This window comes from Austrofundulus limnaeus, unplaced genomic scaffold, assembly GCF_001266775.1.
Source record: "Austrofundulus limnaeus strain Quisiro unplaced genomic scaffold, Austrofundulus_limnaeus-1.0 Scaffold15, whole genome shotgun sequence".
Taxonomy (NCBI): Eukaryota; Metazoa; Chordata; class Actinopteri; order Cyprinodontiformes; family Rivulidae; genus Austrofundulus; species Austrofundulus limnaeus.
In genome coordinates this window covers 2346228-2367372 of record NW_013952417.1, presented here as the reverse complement: position 1 = coordinate 2367372, position 21145 = coordinate 2346228, and the positions used below count along the sequence as shown (strand labels likewise).

The window sequence follows — 21145 nt, the reverse complement described above, 5'->3', positions numbered from 1 at the left end:
GTGTGTGTGTGTGTGTGTGTGTGTGTGTGTGTGTGTGTGTGTGTGTGCAATGTAGGCTGCAGCTTGCCACCAGCTTCATCTGACCAAATAAAGCATGCGCCTGCTCCTCTTTCTCTCAGTCCTCTGACATCAAATAAATATTTAGACTGTGAGCCTCTTTTGCCAAACACCGTAAAATAAAGAATGAGGCAGGTCGGCTGTATTAGTTATAATTATAGCCTCCAGTCAGGTCTGCAGGTTAGTAAATCCCTGATGATTTTCATTGAGACACATCATACTAAAAACACTCCTTTAGGCATAGCTCCAAAACAGAACATAAGCACCTGAAACACTAATCATACTCCATATTTGAGCAGTAATGACAATTTACATTCTACACCGATCTTCAAGCACAAAACACAAGAACTAAAGTTTAAGGGAAACTCGTGTCCTTTTTCGAAAACCACAAAGAAATAGAGGGAATAAAAGCACAGAAGTTGAAACAATGTTAATTACTTCACCTAAACACCACTGCAATGGACAAACAGTGTTTTAAAGATTGTGTTCATCTCTTTTTTTAAATTAGGATACTATAATTTTTAAGAATGTGAGAAAACCATTAAACATTAGAGAAATTAAAAGGTTTCATATTGTGTTCTCACCTCAAATGTGCCTACATTATAGTGTGAGCTTTAACTTAAAAACAAAGAATAAAAGTCCTTATGGTTAGTCCTGGTGAGACTCATAAAAGCTGTAGATGGAAACACAAAAAGTAAATTTATTTTAGTTTCATGACCTTTTTTAATTAAAGATAAAACTTGACAGAGTATTGCTCCACTAAAAAGAATTATTTTATTCTGTTCATTTGAGTTATAGCGGCTAACGCTTTAAAGTCCTGTGACTGAGTACAAACTGAGTTTAAAAAAATAACGTTAATGTGATAAAACAGGAAAAAGGGCCTTTACACATGGTTTACTTTGGTGACAATTTGAGAAGAAAACAAAAAATAACCCTAAAAACTTCACAATGTTCATTTCAGTACCAGGTTTTACGGATGCAATAACATCTCAACTTACTCGTTTTACAACATAAGTCATTAGAAGCCGCATTGAATGGGAGCATGTACTAAATACCTAAACTGGAAATAGCTGCTAGAGCACGAAATCGCTATTAATGTGCAGACGAGATAAAAGGGGGAGTCACACTGAGGATAGATAATATGTGACTGCTCCCCACTGATTAGCCTCAACCTCATTACAAGCATTATGTCAAATATACAGAAGATTTAGCAATTCATTACTGCTGTAAAAGCTCAGATTGGCCATTTATCTCATGAGGAGTTGGGGTGCTTATATCTCAAAGGTTACAAATTACTATAGCAAAAAGAGCGAACCCTCAGCAGTTTAGCACAATCAGTATTTGTGGCCAAATTTTGTTTAATTTAAGTCCTTATCTTCATACTTTGTTTCGTGTCAGCTGTGTCAAAAGGTCTTTTATATTATCTGGACTTGGCACTTCCCTAAGTGTGTTCAGGATTGTTACACTGGGTGGTCCCACACTTTCAGCTCAGTTCTTAGAACCTACTTAGTCGAGTGGAGTTGAAGATTTGATGACAGACAGCAACTCATTGCTTGGACAGAGTGACATCCTTCACAAGAATCCAACCTTTTTAAAACAAACAAATAAAAAAGCAATTGCAGCATTCATTTTTGTCATTTACTTTTTAAATAAACATTTATTGCAACCATTAAAAGCAACACTGTGGTAATATAAGGAGGTGCAGATGTTTCCTTGCTTTCTGGTACTTCTCATTCAGCGCAGGTGAACAGCTACAYGGTTTGCATCTCCTTCTCCGAGCAGTTAGATCAACGATCTGCACCTGAGACTGCCTAAAATGAGCACTCCTATCTGCTGAAAGTCCAATTAAATCATCTGCAGCAAATCACAAACAGAATTACAAGAGATTACAACCCCGTCCAGCCCAGTCCAGACCCTCTGAGAACAATGGCCTGTAATCTGTCCTAATTCCTCAGCTAATCAACCCAGAGCTCAGAGTCCAATCGCTTCACAGGGAGGGAACAACATTTCACATTATTCACATATTAAAAACAGAGAAAATACTAAAAAAAAAGGTCAGAAGTACTAATAAGAACTCTGAAGAAATTTATAGTTATTATAGCTCAGTACTGATTATAAACAACACCAGAGTATTAGGGTTTCCTTATTTTATAATACTTTTATAATGTTTGTTATATTATGTGTTAATTAAATTAAGTAGATACATGTCAGAATCAATAACAACACATAAGTAAACTGTTTAAACCATTAGATTAAGGTTTTTTGTCTGAATGCCGGTGATTCAGCCATAGGTCAGCAGGGGGCGAACTCAGGCATTGAAGATTCTGTATATATACTGGTCCATTTCCTGTTTTACTCAGTGTGTGTGGTTTTGACTTGCCAGCCATTGGCAAAATAAACCCCCACTCCAGAATTCTGGTGTTGTATGACATTTATTTCTTATCACAGATCATTTTATTTAACATTTATGTTTCCATCTGACTTCAGTCGATATTAAAMACGTAGTTTCTTACATTTCAGTAAATTTTTAACACTTTAGAACGTCTCTGCTCAAAGCCATTCTTTGTGAACTCACCACTCTACTTCTAAAGAAGATAAATAAAAGATCAATCATTTGCACAACTCATTTCACTCCAGAGATTTTATTTGTGTTTTGTATGCAGCAATCATTAAAGTGATGCCACTGATGGTGTACTAACCCTGCTCATCTACTACGCATTAGGCAGAGCAAGGCTCAGCGTTAGGCTTCTCTTAAAGCTGCAAACCTGAAGGACAGAACTTCCCCTTTCATTCACCAAGATGACTCAGTTAATTTCTGCTCCTCACTGATTCCTCCTCTCGCTTCTTCAAATTCAGCTCAGGCAAGAACAGCTCTTCTGAGACCTGAAGCTGAAACTAGCTGAGAAGCACGTGGGAAACATCACTGATGCTCAACAGGTAGAATCCATATAATGAGAATTAAACCTTTGGATAAAGAGAATATGTGAGTTTGTTTATTTTAAAAGGTCAAAGCCTGTGAGACCTGAGCAGCATACGTGTCTGTGAAATCTGCACCATGACATACCACTGCAGCAGTTTTAGATTTTGTTAACATGTAAAAGTACCTAAAAAATATTAAGAGTGTTTTCACATCTGATAGTCCGGTAGACTTGGATCGATTGGGGGCCGAAATTGCAATATCTGTTTATATTTTCAGCTGGCGGGTTTGCATTCACTGCTGCACTGAGTCAAACGTACCAAACCCTTTGAACAGCCTGTTTCAAATTCAAATTCAAAAATACTTCATTGATCCCAGAGGGAAATTAGGTAAGTTTAAACGTTAAGTTTTAGATAAGGTAAGGTAGGTTTACCCCCTCACCTGTGGTGGCGCTGCACCAAGAACCACTGACGGAAATGACACGAAAACCTCCAAATTCTAAATATTTACAGCAGGGGTGCCCAAACATTTTCTCTGAGGGCCAAAATTAAAATCAATCTGAGGGCCGCGGGCCAATGCACAATGCAATACATGGAATGCGAATACTTCTTATGTAAAGTTGTTTTATTTTTTATGATTAAGCTAGTAGCCAGTGCGGTGGCTCACATTTTTTTTTGTTTGTTTGTTTTCAGCCCATGTACATGGAGGAAATTCAACTTATGCTCAGGCAGCAAAGTCTCCTGGGATGTTTCATAATCTACAATTTGAGTATATGGGGTCTTATAAGGTGTGAAAATCTCGATATGGGCTTAAATCTAATCTAAATGTCTCACTTGTATTTTATATTTAATCTTAACAGAATTCAAAGATAAACTGAGTACTATGAATTAAAACTTATTGGACTACAGCTCCTTGTACGTATAGCTGGACCAATGTTCCACCAAAGTGGAAATCTAGTGCTTCTACATAGGACAGGAGATTACAATCTAATAACCAGGACAACTGCTGGTGGGCCAAATCAAATGGCTTGGCGGGCCAATTATGGCCCATGGACCCCACTTTGGGCACCTCTGATTAATAGAATAGAATGGAATAGAATAGAAGCAGCCTTTATTGACCCACAGAGGAGAAATTCAGGGTTTAACAGAAAACAATCAAAGCTTTTCCTCATCAAAAACAGTTTGCATAAAAGATGCATAAGATTAGAAAACACTTAATCCATTTATTGTGTTCATCATAGGGGTCTTAAGTTAGTCTCACTTAGAGACAGGGTGAGAAGCTCGGTCATCCGGGAGGGACTCAAGAGTAGAGCTGCTGCTCCTCCACGTCGAGAGGAGCCAGTTGAGGTGGTTTATCTGGTTAGGATGCCTCCTGGACACCTCCCTGGTGAGGTGTTCCAGGAATGTCCCACTGGGAGGAGGCCCAGAGGAAGACCCAGGACACGCTGGAGGGACTATGTTTCTCGGCCGGCCGGCCTGGGAACACCTTGGGATTCCCCCGGATGAGCTGGCCCACGTGTCTGGGGAGAGGGAAGTCTGAGTCTCTCTGCTTAGGCTGCTGCCCCCGCGACCCAACCCCGGATAAGCGGCAGAAAATGGACGGACGGAGGAAGTTTAGTAAACATCTGTGTTCAAGTGGTCAGGGTCTTAAAATGACACTGTAGTTGAAAGTTCTTGGTTTAGTTGAAAACATTTGACATCATCATTTTTATTATTGGAGTATGTGAATAATGTGGATGCTCTCATGCAGTGTTGTGCGGGGTGGGGGGGGGGCAAGTACAGACATGCCTTTCAGTCTTTATTTTAGGACACTAAAGGAGAATTTCATCATTCTCCCAGTTCAATAAAAATCCATCTTAAGAATGTCTGTCCTTTATTAAGAACACCTGAAGCATAAAAGAAACTGTTTGCCAAACAAGCAGTTTTTATTTGCACTCWTAACGTTTCGTCCAAAGAAAAAAATTATTTACATGTCATTGTAACTTAGCAACAAAAAAGCAGGCTCTTTTCAAACATACCCTCATGTTTCTGAAGAATTGTTTTGCATTTGATATTTGCCATGAAGATCAAGAGTCCTCAATGGGACTTAAAAAATCCCCCAGAGGTGTTCAGATTTGGTGACTGGATCAGTATAAGGCTCAGCTAATTAATCGTGATCAAGCAGGCTTTAAAARCAAAGCAAAAATGTCTTCCTAAGTTTATGAGAGAACACCCAGTAGTCATGGATTCGGGRYTTTATTTCCTTTAATGTGCAACCTTTCTGTCCATTATGCAGTGATAAACATAAATCCCCTGCATACTTTCTGCCTTCTATTCAAATCAGACACTTTCATTTGCCAGAAAACATATGGAAGATTGCAAAGATCTACTCATCTTTGCAGGATGGCTACACAAATGTCTCTAATGCACAACAGATGCACAGACATCTGACTCACTAGCTAAGTGCCAGCCAAGTAATCATCTAAACAAGACAAAATGCTCTATGATTATAGATGTGGCATCAGCCCACTTCTTCCCCCAGTATCGGAGCAGCTGTTTAGCTGCTAATCTATCGACAGCGTGGGTAGAAGTAAACACGCCGCCTGGATGGGTCTTGCCTCAAACATTATTAGTGGTATCAGTAATAAGTTCTGTACAAGCTCCCGGTCTCTTACTGGAGGAGAATATTGTGCCAGGACGCCTCTAATGAAACATGACCGACCTGTCTTTCCCAATGGCTTCATTTTGTGCATGAAAGAAGGCCCTCTGTCACACCACCGTGACACACTGCCWAGCTGGACAAACTCATTTGTCTGGTGTGAGTGGAAATTAGCAAGGGGTGAGGACTACCTCCCTCAAAATATGTAATCACTGAAGCAGATTTGTAACGCCTAATAGCAGACATATTTTAAAATGATGGAGCTTATGGAAAGAGAGAAAGCAGAGTAAAGAAAGGTTGGGGGGGGGGGAGCGAGAGAGAGAGATGGAGCTGCTGAAAGATGAGCAGACTGAGGAGAGCCACAGGGGGGGATGGCAGCCGTGGGTGCCCTTGAAATTGCCTGACTCATTACTGCAGCAGCACTGCCATGCGTGGTGATGGCAGGCACACACAGAGAGCTCTCGGTCAGGCACTGAAAACCAGGGATTGAGCGACAGAGGGTTTAAAAAAAAAACACTAGGAGAACACTTACTTCAAAAGGCCGACGTGCTCCTCCTCCATTTTTCAAACATGCTCACTGCATTGGAGCAAAGCAAAGGCTAATACACGAACAGCCTCCTGTTTGTGGTTTGATAAGAGAAGAATAACTAGCTAGAACAGAATGACACAGGTGGATTTGAACACTGAGTGACAACCATAGAAATCATTCATTTGCACTGCAGTGTGAGCTATAGATGAACTAGAAATCAACATTAATGCACAGCTGTCATCACTCTGAGCACCAATAGCATATGCAGTCTCTAAAAAAAAGTCCTTAAATATGCATGAACTACAAGAACCTGGAGTTCGTTTCCCCTTCTTATCCGGTCCTATACTGTTGTTATGCAGAACAAAAATGCATCCCTTGTGCGAGTTGACAGCAGGAAGAGTCTGTCTAGCCCTGAAACACTGGTTGCATGCAGCCCACTGACAGTCCCCATCACCACAATTAAAGCACAGTGGATGCTGTGGCTTCCATTTTGTCCTCTGCAGGAGTTCACTGCCAACTTTAGGCTACAGCTGTGAGGTAATAAGTGCACAGCTTCAACTGGCCCCAATTAGTGTTACAACCATGCAGCCAGCCTCTATTTAAGATGGCGCCTGACCTTCCACTGAAGCTTGGGTAAAGTGGCCGTGGGTGCGGATAACCAGTCTGGCCAGCTGTAAACATGTTGCTTAAAATAAAAGCAAAACATCAAAGTCTTCTGGGTTGTTTAGCGAGATTAAACTACACGTACATCTTTTTTAAATGAATAAATACAGTTTGTAATGTTTTCTACAGCTGAATAGTTCACAGCTAGTTGAAGCTTTATATTATGCGGCATTTTCAATAACGTTTTTCATAAACGTGCATTTTGATTTTGTGCATTAAATGTAAACAACGTTCCATGGCATTCTGTATAATTGCCAGAATAAAGCCAAACCTAATCAGAATGCCTCAGCTTGCAGTGAAATCTCTGCTTCCTGATCCAAATAAACAGAGCTGCAGACAAATCCTCTTCCATCCCACCATGATGTCCTTTATGTGCGAGCGAGCAATTATGAGCGGGGTGACTGTTTGCCAGGTGCGCGCGAGCATCGCAATGTCGAGCGGCGGATGTTTACGTGCGCGTCAAAAGCTACGGACACGCTTACGAGGGGGGTGGAGACGGGCACGAATCGGGTGGGAGGTAAAGCTCTCGACACGACAACAAGACTCAGAGTCTGAGGTCAACGTAGTGACATGACAGGCTAAGGAGATTACATCCCAATGCACACAGAAGGCACGTGTGTCAGCAGTTCGCCAAAAATCAAAACAGAGTTTAGATGTCGTGATGTAAGAGRCAGGTGACATAACCGAAACCTGAGGGAATGCTGTAACGCAACATGTAGGACAAATAATATTTTCACATAGCAGTAAAAGCTACTGGATCTACAAGTCAGAGATTTCCTCAAACTGTTTCAGTAAAAAGGGKGATAAGAAAACATTTTGTCTAAAAAATTAAGTTGATAATAAAAAATAAAAAAACATGTCAGTGCCATAAAGATTTTACACGCACATCCAGCAGAGTAATGGAAGTAAACAAATTCTAGTTTCACTGCAATGCACACAATTTAGGGTAAAATAAAGCTGCCCTGAAAAGCGTAACAATTTAAAATTACTTTCTGTGCAACAATAATTTTGACATAGATGTCTCAGTACGTTTTTTTTTTTTTACGATTGCAACATTACAAACATCACGACTGCAGTATTTTCATTAGTTGGTTGTGCGAACCTCAGTTGCAACTGCAACACTGTGCCTTTGCAGAGTTAATTAGCAAGTAATGGACTGAGTGCAACACAGGTCCTTTTAAAAATAATGTGTTCATTATCGAAGAGACGGTTCAGTACTTGGCCTAATCAACGCAGGGTTTGGTCATTTTCATGTTCTACGTGTCTCTTAATTGGGATCTTATTTCAAATCACAGGTTTTATAATTATGTTTTTAAAGGGATTTCAAAACATTAAATTGTACTTTTAATAATTGAACTGATCTGCAAAGACTGTGACTGACTGAGTAAGAATCACCACTGCAGTAGCAGAGGAACAGAGACTGGATGCAGAATGCATCAACGATAAGTAATCAAATTAGAATATTGAACTAGCATAAATGGACAAACTGCTGGGAAAAAATAAACTGCACGAATGAATGACTTCAGCTCTGACAACCTGGATGTTTTCCTTTTCTGCTCATTTCCTCCAAAAACAAAAACCCTATTTTCATCGCAGCACATTTGCCAACCCTTTAACATTACCACAGTTGTTTCTTTCACTCTCAGACAAAGAGGTCACAGTGTTGTAAAAACCCAAAGCAGAGCTGCATCTTTCAAATACATGGGCAAATCCAAAAACACCACAAAAGGCAAGGAGGACAAAAGTCAAAACCTGAGTTGAATTCCAAACAATTAGGCAAAAGTAAAAAAGGGGGCGATTTTTTTGGCTCTTGACCCATCAAATCCTTTCTGTGCTCATCACCAAACTTCCCACCGTACAAAATAAAAATCTCTTGAGGGTAGTTTGGAATAGGCCACCAAGCTGACATGACATGTGCCCCTCCAGCCACATTATTGCTGCACATAGAGCTGATTGCTGCTGCGGTCGCTGCTGCACTTTAGCACATCCCCATCATATTGTTTTGGCATTTAGTTAAGCAGTGTTGAGCTTTATGTAGAGTGAAGTTTGAGCCTGCAGGCACAGTTCCCACACATTTGCTTCTATGTGACAAACAGCTCTTCTGTTTGCTAAAAAAAAAAAAAGAAAGAAAGAAAGAAAAAAGGAAAAACAAGCAAGTTGTGCAATAGTTTGATCAAGTTTCCTGTCCAGGAGTGAGAACATAAAATAACACCATCACCTGCCTTTTTCTGGTGCTCGTTTGTCTGGTAAGGATCAGACATTACGTAACAAATCATGTAAAAAGGCGGGCATGCCAAGCTCATCAAGGGTCACACTTGTTTCTGATGGGGCCCTCGGAGCTCAGACGCTCTTTCAGCATCGCAGATCTGGGAAGCATCCAAGCCTCTTGCCAGAATACAAAAATGCCAAATCGCCGCCTTGAAAAGAACTCCAAGCAGAGGGACGAGCTGTTGTCCAAGAAGGGAGAAACATCTTGTGCTGGGACTAATTATTTCTGTTCAAACATTATACAGTTTTGACCCTTACCAAGCTGCCCATAAAGACCCTGACTGAAAACTGAAGATGGCTGCAAAGATAAAGCACGGTCAATGATTTTATAATGTAAAAAGGAAAGTTTTGAGTAATGTGTTTTAATATGAAAGTCTTCTTTCTCTGCTGATTTAGCCACTCATTTTTCAGAGGTGAGCTTTTAGTTAGTTGTTTAGCCACTTTAAGCCTGACCTACGAACCATTCAGGAACAAAAGTTGTCTTTAACTGTGAACCAACGTTGTGTTGACACAGAGATTAGCAAAGCACCCATTTTAAATTAGCTCTACAGGTACTTTGTTACAAGCAGGCCGTCAAACTGTTTGCTCTCATTTCTTTGGTAATTTTCACAAAAATGTGCTGAAGCGAACACAGCTTGACACGCAAAATAGCAATTTCAGCACCAACAAGATATTTCCCAGAGAGCGATAAGATGAAAACTTCACGGAGATGATTCACTGAAAGACGATACATCTCTCAGGTGTTGTATCGAGTCTTTGTGTGCTTTTTTTCCCCCTCCTTTTTAAAAGGACTTAAATTTCAGATACTGCTCAGTTATTGTTAATAGGCTCGACACTTGTGTCCTCCATTTCCTCACAATTGAAATGAAGCTGTCTGGTATAAGGGCTGAACAGAAAATGAGTTAAAAAAAAGACAACAAAAGCCTAAAGAGGACCTTTAAAAGACCTTCAGGTAGTCTGAAGTACTGACGAATATCTCTTCAAAAAATTTTAAAAAATGCCTCTTTAGAAGCAAAGTAAAAAGAAATTAGGGGTGGTGCATAGTGCTGTTATTATATTACTTTCAAAAGGTCTTAACGAAACAAATCCCTATTAAACTGATGGTTAAAAACAGTATGAAGAGTAGCATAAATACACATTCATCTATCAATTTTCCAAAACTACGTAATCCACTGAGAGTCACAGGGGAAACGAGTAAGTACGGATACCCAGGCTTTCTCCATCAAATCCCTCCAGCTCCTATTTGGGAATCCCAGACCAGCTGGGAAACAAAATAATCCCTCTAGTGAGTTCCGAATTGGCCCAACTCGCCCAGACCTCTAAAATAACACGATGCCTGCTTTTCTTCAGTTCCGTTTCTCCATCGGGTGGAGTTCATAATTCAGTCATAGACTGCTTACTGATTCAGAGCGCCAGTGCAGAATGAACTTCTCCACGTCAAGGATATTTTTAGACAAGTCAAGGAGGTCAGCATCATGAAGAGTCAAAGGCTGCAGTGATCTAAAAGATGCAGTGTGTGCACCAACGCAGGACTTGTCACAGACTTATACGCAGTTACTTCCAAACAACACAAACCTTCAAAACCTTTCATTTGATTATCCATCAAGGGTTTCTCTCCTCAAGAAAGGTGCGTTCAGTGATGGAGTGGATATCTGCAGTGATAAGCAGACATGAAAATTGGAATATGCGCCGTGGCACAAGCTTGGAATGTGTTGCTATGCATACTGGAGCACCAAAGGAACAGGATTAGGAGCTTTGTTTCACAGTTATTGGATTTTGGCTCAGCGGGAATGGAATTATTCAAACAACGGGAGGAAAGCAAACACTTGAACCATTCTTATTCATGTGRAAAACATGACTCAGATTCTCACAGCCACTGCTAATCACCGTCAAGAATCTTGAATCTGAAATGGGATAAATTATTGAAAAAGGTATTGAGGTATTTCATCTCTTTACTTCGCAAAAAAAATAGCCTTCGTCTGCTGGTGCAYTCAAATTTCATTTTCCTTGTGAGTGAAAATCTCTGAGCAGAAGCAAACCGTATTTCCTTTAATGTTTCTGTTAAAGTGGAGCTGAGGAGAAATCACAGCCGAAAGAATGCTGAGACAAAAAGACAAGTGCTGGCGTACAACATGGGTCCCCTGGTTAAACTGTGAGCACAGCAGCACCATGAGTTCAACACTTCACTGCTATCAGAGCGGGCTGTAATCCTGGAATCTGTCCAGGTTCAAATCTATGAAAATGACCACACTGTAGTATTTTCTATTAGTTTAAAAAGTAGGCACGGTAGCTGTTTTTGTCAGGGGATACTGATCTCTGGAAAAACAAAACCAGAGCTAAAATCTGTTCTGTTTAAAAATGAATAAGCCGAGATTTATTGAATGAATGTTAGAGGAAGGCCTGGCCAAATTAGCAGCATGAAATAAGGCACGCCATTAAATACAGGTAACTCGCATGTGCACCTGAGGGTAAAATGTGCATTAATTACATTTTAAATAGTACTTTTTTAAGCCAAGCATGCAAATTAAAAGCAAAAATAAAATTAATTAAAAAAATTCATTTTACCCCGTTGGATTCATTTTGTGGAATTTTGCAGTTGAACTTTTAGGCAACATGAGCTGCATAATAAATCATCTTTTTACTCAAAGTATTTACAACAGAAAGGAAAAAAACTCCACTGATTTCTGATAATAACAGGAGTGACTAACTAGAATCTTATTATCTAAGGTCAGTGGACTCATGCGGTCCTTTTGGGAACAGTAAATTAGATTTGCCTCATTCTTCAGCTACTCCTCCAGCTGAAGTCCTCATGAGAAAACCTGCTTACATGCAGCAGCTCTGTGGTGGCTGCAGTCTTCATGCTTAACGGTCTGGGCAGCTCCCATGGGGGAGAATGAGCACAACTACCTGAATCCAATGCAAAACGCTGTATTTTTTTTTTATATATATAAAATTAGCAGATTATCTTTACTAATGAGCTGTCAGAGTGCGTTTGCTACAACTGACCTGAATCTCCTCGAACGCCTCGTCGATTGTGGTCACCTGGTGCTGCTCGTGCAGCGCCGGCTCGTCGCAGAAGAAGCACACCAGGCTTTTGTCCGTGAGGCAGAAGAGCTTGACCTTCTCGTGGTCTTTGCAGGGGTAGGAGCTCCTCTGCGCGTTTAGGATGGCGTCGAGGGGGAAGGCCGAGTAACGCTCCACAATGTTGGACAACTTGAGACTGGGCGAGAGGAGCGGATCGGCGAAGGTCCTGCGGCACTCGGGGCAGTCTCGCGCTCCGTGAGGCTCCTGCCTGCTCCAGTGCTCGGTGATGCACTTCCTGCAGAAGTAGTGCTCGCAGCCAAAGCTGACGGGGTCCTGGTAGATGCTGAGGCAGATGGAACAGAGGAGCTCGTCCTTCAGACAGCAAGCCATTTGCAAAAGCAAAGACTGAGCGGCATTTAAGAGGACAGCGTTGTGGAGCGGAGCACGCTTGGTTTAATCTTCAAGTGAAGGATTCGCTGCCATGCAGGTGGTCATGGAGACTCTCTTCAGAAACCTTCAACCTGGATGCTGCCGTCGCTGCTGGAAGCAAATTAAACAACATAAATTAAAATAAAATGCACACCTTTAATCTGAAAATAGCAAAAGCAGCAGATACTCTGGGCATTTATTAACCAAATGGACTGAAATAGGAACTTGTTTAATATTTAATCTCTTTCACGAGAGCTTGTTCATCTCACAGCTGAGTCTCGTTTTAAAGCACCAACAGTGCCTGACCAGAAAAATTAAAATGAGTAACAATTCTGATCAAATTATTGATTTGCCATCAGTTTCTAAAAATCTGAATATTTTATGTTTTAAAATCTATCAACACAATGACAGAGAGTAAAAAATAATGTTGCTTTGCCTGAAAATACACTTTAACTCAATAGTTAATAAAAGCATGCTTAAATAAAAACTAAAATAAAGCTTAACCTTGGCTTGATTCATCTGAGAGAACAGCCCACAGTTCAACTTTCGTTTTGTCAGCTTCCTCCTTACCTGAGGAAACACCTGGATATGACAAAGCTTTTTTAAAAAGGAAATGCATTTCCCAGCTCCCTAAACTCGTTTCTTAGTTAAATTCTTAGGGGGTTTAACACTAACTGCTTGCAACAAGCAGACAACCAACAGGCAAACACCTGCAGCCCCTTTTCTCTGCTGCTGTCGACCAGCCCGGTGTTTTAAAAAGGTTCCTTTTAAATTCCCTTTACAAGAGGGTATCAACACGCTTTAAAGTGCCTATATGACAATTTAGAAACCATACGCTGTCCTGTTTGTTTAACTCTGCTTTATGCTCCTGCCCCGAGACCAGGAAGAAAAGGAGAACCGAAAAAGAAAATGGATAAAATGGATGGATTTGTAAACACAAGCGACCTGAACGCAACACAAAACCAGGATGAATGACAAAAGAGGCACAGCACTAATTAAACAGACTCCACATTAACAGTCCGTGCATTTCAGGGGACGTGGATGGACTGAACGTAGCTTAAAGTGGCAGCTCTAGCGAAGAAATATGGATGAAAGCAGAAAACAATACCTCCTTGACCTAAAGATCTCCTTGTAGCGACATCAGCGGCTTCCACACAAGTGTCTTTTCAGGAAGAAGAGCAGCACACAGCGGCAACAGACGCAACCAACTCCGCTAATCAACAGGGGGGTGTACGTGTTAACTAAGGATTTAATACATAAAAATTAATTAATTTGTACTGCAACAATTGAAATAGTAAAAAATAAACAAATATAAAAACGGAATTTAAAAATTACTGTGTGTTTGAGAATAAAAGCCTAACTATAAATGCACATTTTAACACCTCCCCCTCCATCTTTAATAATGGAACGGCTCACCCTTCCTCTCTTCCACTGTTTGGCTTTACATTGATTAAAACAAGCAAAAAAAAGACAGGAACCTAAATTATGTTATAGTTTGATTTAAATGTGAGTATTGGAGGAATCACGAGAAAAAATGTGACTTTGAAGTCTAAATTAAAATAGATTTTTTTAAATTAAAGTGTTTATGAATCGTTTGTTACGGGTGCAGTACTCGGCTTCGACCGGCAGGTGTCAGCCGAGGGTCACAGAAATCACAGGCAGCATGAAAAGTAAAAAAATTCAAGCAGTCTTCTAATAAACTTAGGATTACTAATGCACACTTTACAAAAAATAATGATTCGGAGTTTAATTTTAGAGTTGTCTGTATTAAGGGATGTTTCAGGCTTGAGTTGGTATTTGCAAATATTTAGTTTTAGACAGCTGTTATGGATTGACAGCCTCTGGAGGTTATATGTAGCCTATAATATTTTTATTATCAGTGCTAGACCGTGCTTTTTGATAAGTAACATCGTTTAAAACAAAATTTAAAGTGGAGAAGGTGATTCCCTAAATTCCATATAGATGTATTTGTCAAAAAACCCATTGGCTTTTGTGTTAGGTGTGGATTTTACATGGGCCCTACTAAAAATGCTCTGGAAGCACCACTATTTTTTTCTTTTATTTTGTGACTGCTGTACAATTCATATGGTACATAAATGTAAAAAAAAATCTTAAAAGAGCAATAACTACCTCAGTAAAAAAATAGAATTCACATATTTATGTACAAGATACTATATACACAAATAAAACAAATTAAAGTCACAGCCTATGACTTTGATATGGATCCAAAACAAAGCTTTAAGATGTGAAAACAGCTCATACATGTTTTTGGTAAAAACTGTTTGCATAATAATAATAATAAAAAGTGATTTGAGTGATCATGAGTTTGAATAGACACTCTCCAGAATTGACGTCTTCGACAGGTCGCCCGCCTCTTGTTGTGGGGTGCTGAYGGACTCCTCTTCCTTTCCAAAAGGAAGCTTACATTCTGCTTGGCTCAAGTCTGTGGATTTAAACGAGGGGCTCCCACAAGACCCGTTCCCTATGTGCAAAGTGATGTTGACGTTGACGTGGGGACTGTTAGTCACAGGGCTGATGATCTGCGGGCTGGTGGGCTGAGAGGAGCACTGTGTAGGGATACTGGCCTGGGGACTGACGGGTTCTGTGTTGGACAGTAGAGTCATGGGCTCCGACAGGGCAGAGGTTGAACTGTTGAACACTGAAGTTGGTTGCAAAGGGCTGATGAACTCATGACCAGKGTAATAGTCTGCTTTGGGTAAAGTTTCAAAAGTGATACTGCTCTGACTATGGTCGTTGCTTTCTATTCCCTTCTCTAGCAGACTCTCTTGTTCTGGTGAGGTAATTGTGAATGAAGTCATCTCCTCCAAGTAGTTCTGAACAACCTGCAAATAGAAAGAATGAAAGGTTTAATATATCAACACAGCTACAGTACATTCACAGACCTGCGAACTGAAGTCTAAGAAAACAGAGTAAATGTACACTACTTTGACTATAGGTTACATGTAAAGTTTAGGTTTTTAGTTTTTCTATTAAGTTTTAGCACTGTGCTCATAGTATGCTGCTTTATATTCAACTGTTAKTTCCACGTTCTCACTCCCAACTCATCACATATTAATGCTTGGGCAGGTACCGTCTGCGTCCAGTTTTGACGCGCCGGGTAACCCCCTCGCATCAGTTATTGACRCCCGCAKCTTTTACGGGTTCGCGCCACATAGGGATCTTTGGGTTGGGGTCTGTGGTTAATATTAGGGATCATGATTAATGGTTAATTTTAGGAACCGAGGTCAGGGATATGATGTCTAGGGCTAATAGAAGTTAAATTTAGGGTCTGGGACAGTTAGTTGTCGTGCATTTCCTACTCTTTCCAAAAATCTGAGAATGTGCTCCTCCTCCTCCGTCTCATCTCGTCAATAACTGATGCGAGGCAGGTACCCGACATGCCAAAACTGRACACAGATGGTACCTGACCAAGCGTCAATATGTGACGAGTTGGGAGTGAGAATGGGTTGATTTAGCAACAGGAAGGACTCAAAGAAGTACCGAGCCAAATGTCTCTGCCTTTTCTGTTGTTGAGAACTGAAGCCAGCAGGACCCAGACAAACCCAACCCTTCACCTCAACGTAACATTTTCAACCTTTCACTCAGATCTAGAAAACTATAGAGCAAGCCAAAAAATGTTCAGAATGAAAGAAATGGATTTACATTTTGAAGCAGACGTTTTGCGTCCGTCCAGGAAGCTTTCCCAATTCAATGTCTGGAGTAGTGTGGAGTTCCAGGCTTTATAGGCCAGCCTGAGAGGCTTTGATAGTGCTTAGATTCACTTGTAAATTAACCTGGAACTAATCGCCCTCATAATGTAGTTATTATGGTCTTTGTTCGTCTGGTTCACACGCATGAAGGTGTAAATTAGGTGAAACAATCTGTCTTCTCTATCCAAAATGTGTACATTTTGGGCCTAAAAAGAGTGTCCTTTATCCTTGAGATGTAGGTGGACAGCTGAGTCTTGTCCTGAAGAGAGTCCTGCCTCATAGGTAGGTCTATAAAGCCTGGAACTCCACCCAGCTCAAGACATTTTTGAATTGAATTAGTTTTTTTATTGATCATGACCTGAATGACTGAGAATATTCACCAGCAATCCTATCCATTAACTTGTCTCATCAATATACTGTACTTGATCAGTGGTGGGCAGCACTAATCTAAAAAGTAGTTCCACTAGCCCTGAAACACGAACTCAAATATTTAGGTCCCATAATTCTAAAGCACTAACTCAAATATTTAGGTCCCATAATTCTAAAGCACTAACTCAAATATTTAGGTCCCATAATTCTAAAGCACTAACGCACTGAAAGTTTTAGCAAAAGCTAATTCTAAAGYACTAAAATAACCCAGTCAACCCATGAACATTCTTTGACAACATGACTCACRTATCGCCATGTTGCTCTCTTAAGACTTATCATTGACATTCCACAGCTGTATTTGTGTTCATATATTGTCAATATATTGTCACCCATAAGATAAGTGACACACACATATGAACAAAATGTGTTACAGCTTTCACCGTCAGTTGTTAACATTAACGTTGATCAATGACATTCATTGACCTAAGTTAGTGCTTCGAAATTTAGCAAGTGCTAATCCAGTAATAAATTTTAAAATGAGCAAAAGCTCTAAAGCACTGATCAGGAAATTAGTTCCCCTATTAGTGCTTTAGTGCTTTAGGGGAACTATGCCCACTTCATGAGGAGATTACTCAGTTGTTTGAGTTCAACATATTMTTTTTATGTAAGGCTTAAATTAAAGGCTGAAGGTTTTTTTTTTAATTGCAGTAGATTGCAGAACAGTTTATAAAAAAAAGCTGTTTGTGTGTTGCACAGACAAGACAAAACTTACTTCATCTTTAGTCTCACAGTTTCCATTTGCATCCACTTTAGGATGCAAGCTCGCAGAATCTACAAAGACCAAGGCGTCAAGCGAAATCAGTGATAGTTTCTTAAATAAGAATGATGAATGTCATTTTCTTGATGATTTTACCTTTTCTACGGAATTTTTTGTAAAGACAAAACAGGATCATGACGAGGCTCAGAAACCCGAGCAATCCAACGACACAAGGAATGACCACAACTAGCAGAGAAACAGAGACAGCTCAGAGACATAAATAAATACATGGTGAACAAATGATTGTAACAGTTTGATAAAGGTGATTGTACCATAGTCACGGTTATGGTTTCCATGTGATGCGCTTGATCCCACTGATGACGTTTTAACCCCTTCAGTTGGAGAGGAGGTAGTTGTGTTTGGAACTATCAAAGGTGTTTTTTCTGTAGCCGTGGATGTTGTTATAATTGTGGTAGTCTCTGAGACAGGCCGACATGGTTCAGTGTAGGAGGATTTATTAGAGAATGTTCCAAGTGGGCAGGGTTCACACTTCACATCAGAGTTTAGCGTGCCTGACAACACACACATTTCACAATAAAACAATAATTCATAATAACACATCAATTGCTGAAGGATCGTCTTTACCTGGCTTTATAACTCCAAAACCAGGTTTACATTTTGTGTAGTCCGTACAGTCTGAGCAGTATGGGTCGTTAAACCCCAGAACACAGTACTTTCCAGGCTGGCAAACACACTTGGAGTTTGTGGTAGAGCTGCACGTCTGGGCAACCTGAAGACCTTTTGCTGGGTAAATGCAGAAATGTATACATACACACAGCTGTTAATAACGATAGTTAATAATAAAAAGTGACAATAAATAAATCAATCTAAATTAGTAACTTCAATGTTCTGTGCTTCTACTGACTTGATCTGCATCTGGTGCAAGAAAAGCAGTTTGGCGAAAAGTTCCAGGTCTCTATGTGCCTCCCTAATCCGCATGGCTTACACGTAGTCTCTTTAGTCTCACTGCACTCGTTTTCCTGTTGATGACCTGTGAAAATATACGTTTTTTTAGCGTTAAATCATGTTAAAATGTCAGTCCCTCATCGAAAACATACCCAGAGTGTTGCTTTGACTCATTCATGCATGTTTGAGAAATCCTTGAACCTCCTGTGGAGCCGTCTAAACTATTGCTGGTACAAAGCCCCGTCATTTTACCCAAAGCTCCTCCCTGAAGCTCAGTCTGCAGCCGAGCTCCCACCCCATAGAGCCACCCTCCCTGGAAGCATTGTTGTGATGTGCTGAAGTGGGAGTGTTGGAAACGGTAGGAGGATCTTAAAGAGAGAGAGAAGCTAATTTGAAGGTGTTTATTGGCTATGATGCAAAGTCAGATTTGTTTTTGATACGTACAGCTTTTACCAGAACAACTGGAGGTAACATAGTTACTTGATTGTGGAACTATGTGCCTGGAAAATACATAATACCCTGCCTTTAAAGGAAGGACTGAGCCCCCCTTTTGGTGATATCACGATGTGCCGTTTAAAACACCGGAGGACACTGGTCAGGTGTTTAAGGTTAAGGTTGAGTTTTTTCCTCCTTCCTGTTCCACTTTCATGTTCAGTTTGTGCATGTGAGATACCAGAGCAGCGAGCCTTTAACGTTTCTGAGATTAGCAGCCACCTGCCCTTTAAACATTATTGCTAGTGTACTGCTTCACATGATGCCACCAACGAGTTCAACACAATTTAACACCCAACAGCAGGTTCTTTTTTTTATTATTTTAACATGTTCTCCCATTATCCTTCTGCCCCACTCTTCTTGTTTTAATTCTCTGAAGATTTTCCTGGTGGCAAGAGATCAATTCATCCAAACTAACTTCAAGCCTTGGCGTGTTGTATCAGCTAAAAATATTTCAAAGGATCGACTAGCTGAGAATTGTGGGGTTTCCAAAGAACACATGTTGAAAGTCGCTGTCAGTAATACACTGGCAAAGCACCCAGGTTCTCGCTGACTACATTTATTACCGTTGATTATGAGAACATTATGAGTGTGCAGTCACTGTTTGCAGATTCTAAAGATTTAGGAAAATGCTGAGATAGTGAAATGTGGGCAGAACCAGACTAGCGTGTTTTTATCTGCCATTTTCTGAATGAGAATCAGGATGCCAATTCATAGCATATGTAATATTACGCACATCACATGTTTTTTCCCTAGCAAAAAAACTTAAAAATTTACAGCAAAAACAGCTGAGTTTTTAGGAAGGATTCAACCTCAATGAGTATCTTTGAAGTCCACTGGAAAATCCTTTCCGAGTGGGATCAAGTTCTAATTAAGTGAACAATTTCTTTATTGTGTGAATGCCAAGTTAGCAGTCACACCAATATTTTCCTGTTAAGAGTTTCCTGTGTGTGTGTGTGTGTGTGTGTGTGTGTGTGTGTGTGTGTGTGTGTGTGTGTGTGTGTGTGCGTGCGTGCGCGCGCGCGCATGTTTTTGCTACATCGTGAGGACCATTTTCCAGAAAAACAGCCTCATGGGAACCCAGTGCTCCTCAGGGTGACCAAAGCTTGTGCTGATAACGGGGTGGTTAGTTTTAGGGTAAAGGGTCAGGGTTAGGCTATAAAATTGACTGGAAAATGAATGGAAGTCAATGCAAGGTCCCCACTGGGATAGAGAAACAAATGTGGGTATGGGTGTGTTTCAGCCAAACTACTTTCACATTCACAATCTCAAAACATTTGTCTGTATATTTCGGTAATAATTTCACTATTTTGTAACTTTTTTACGTTTGAATTCTTTACAAAAACAATAATGTGGTGATCTTTTTAATTCCTTTACAAACATTCTCTGAAATGTGTTCAGCACATTTGTCCTGTTGGTGTTTTTAGCTATGGTTTTGCCACTGTCAGCTTTTTGCAACTGTTTTGCTAAATTAGGTTTTCTGCTACAGCTTAGCTAAATTTAGCTTCAAGGTACAACTTAGTTAATTTTAGCTTATAGGTACATTTTAGTTATTTGCTAACAGTAGCATCTGATTTGCTTGTTTTAACTAATAATTCAGTTATAAATTCATTTTTTTAAGAAATTTCAGCAGTCATTTAGCAGTTAGGCTACATTTCTGCTGAAAATGTTTTTTTCTAGTTACACTTTACACACTAGTGTTTATTTCTATCTTTCATGTTTTTAACATTAATTATAGTCAACAAACTGAATTATTTATTTTACCTCTAACATACAGGTTTTAACAYGAGCATTGTAAAGTCACAACCTTAACTTGGTTTGATTGTTTTTAAAGAAACTGGTAATGTGTTCCTTATTCTTTGCTTCTGCAAGAATAAATGCACTTTTTTTTAGATAAAGGGCTCTTACTAGCACACTACCTTTATTCAACAGAGAAGTGGGGGCGTAAAGCAATCAAGTGCGCACCGAGATAAGATTAGCAGGAACATGAGATGAAGGTTCTGCTTCAGGAAAGAGGAAAGAGCTTTTGAAATATTCCTGGAGCAAAGCTGCATTCCTGCTCCTCACCCAAACCACTCTTCTCACATTTTGATTTTCTGTGTCAATATAATGTCACACACAAACCACAGTTTGTCTCTATCTCCATGCCCGAGAGAGCAATAAAAAAAAGAGAATGTCGTGTGAAAACACTCATGTGGTGAATGAGTTCAGTGGTTGTTCACACAATCAAGATCAGTGCTGATGCCCAAAACTTAACTGATAACAATCGTATTTACACTAACTGTCTGCCGACGAACGTGTTCCCAGCAGGAGTTCAGTGTAAACAA

At 40.1% G+C, this 21145-nt stretch overlaps 2 protein-coding genes across 3 annotated transcripts in view; both read right to left on the bottom strand.

Moving 5' to 3' along the window:
* trim62.1 (tripartite motif containing 62, tandem duplicate 1) overlaps positions 1-13733 on the bottom strand; it is a 34702-nt gene extending 20969 nt beyond the window's left edge. The window contains exons 1-2 of one of the 2 annotated variants that reach the window (XM_014002861.1): positions 13633-13733; positions 12078-12632 (exon numbers count right to left, since the gene is read on the bottom strand). In XM_014002861.1, coding sequence (XP_013858315.1) covers positions 12078-12485 — 408 coding nt within the window. In that variant the 5' untranslated portion in view covers positions 12486-12632; positions 13633-13733. Of the gene's footprint in view, positions 1-12077; positions 12636-13632 lie in introns of both variants that reach the window. The other variant, XM_014002862.1, reaches the window with a different exon arrangement.
* An 831-nt stretch (positions 13734-14564) lies between these two features.
* Positions 14565-21145, bottom strand: part of tnfrsf1b (tumor necrosis factor receptor superfamily, member 1B) — a 12722-nt gene continuing 6141 nt past the window's right edge. Inside the window, exons 3-8 of the mRNA XM_014002859.1 lie at positions 18286-18411; positions 18006-18164; positions 17693-17932; positions 17517-17606; positions 17376-17434; positions 14565-15367 (exon numbers count right to left, since the gene is read on the bottom strand). Of these exons, the coding sequence (XP_013858313.1) occupies positions 14843-15367; positions 17376-17434; positions 17517-17606; positions 17693-17932; positions 18006-18164; positions 18286-18411 (1199 nt within the window). The 3' untranslated portion in view covers positions 14565-14842. The remainder of the gene's footprint in view (positions 15368-17375; positions 17435-17516; positions 17607-17692; positions 17933-18005; positions 18165-18285; positions 18412-21145) is intronic.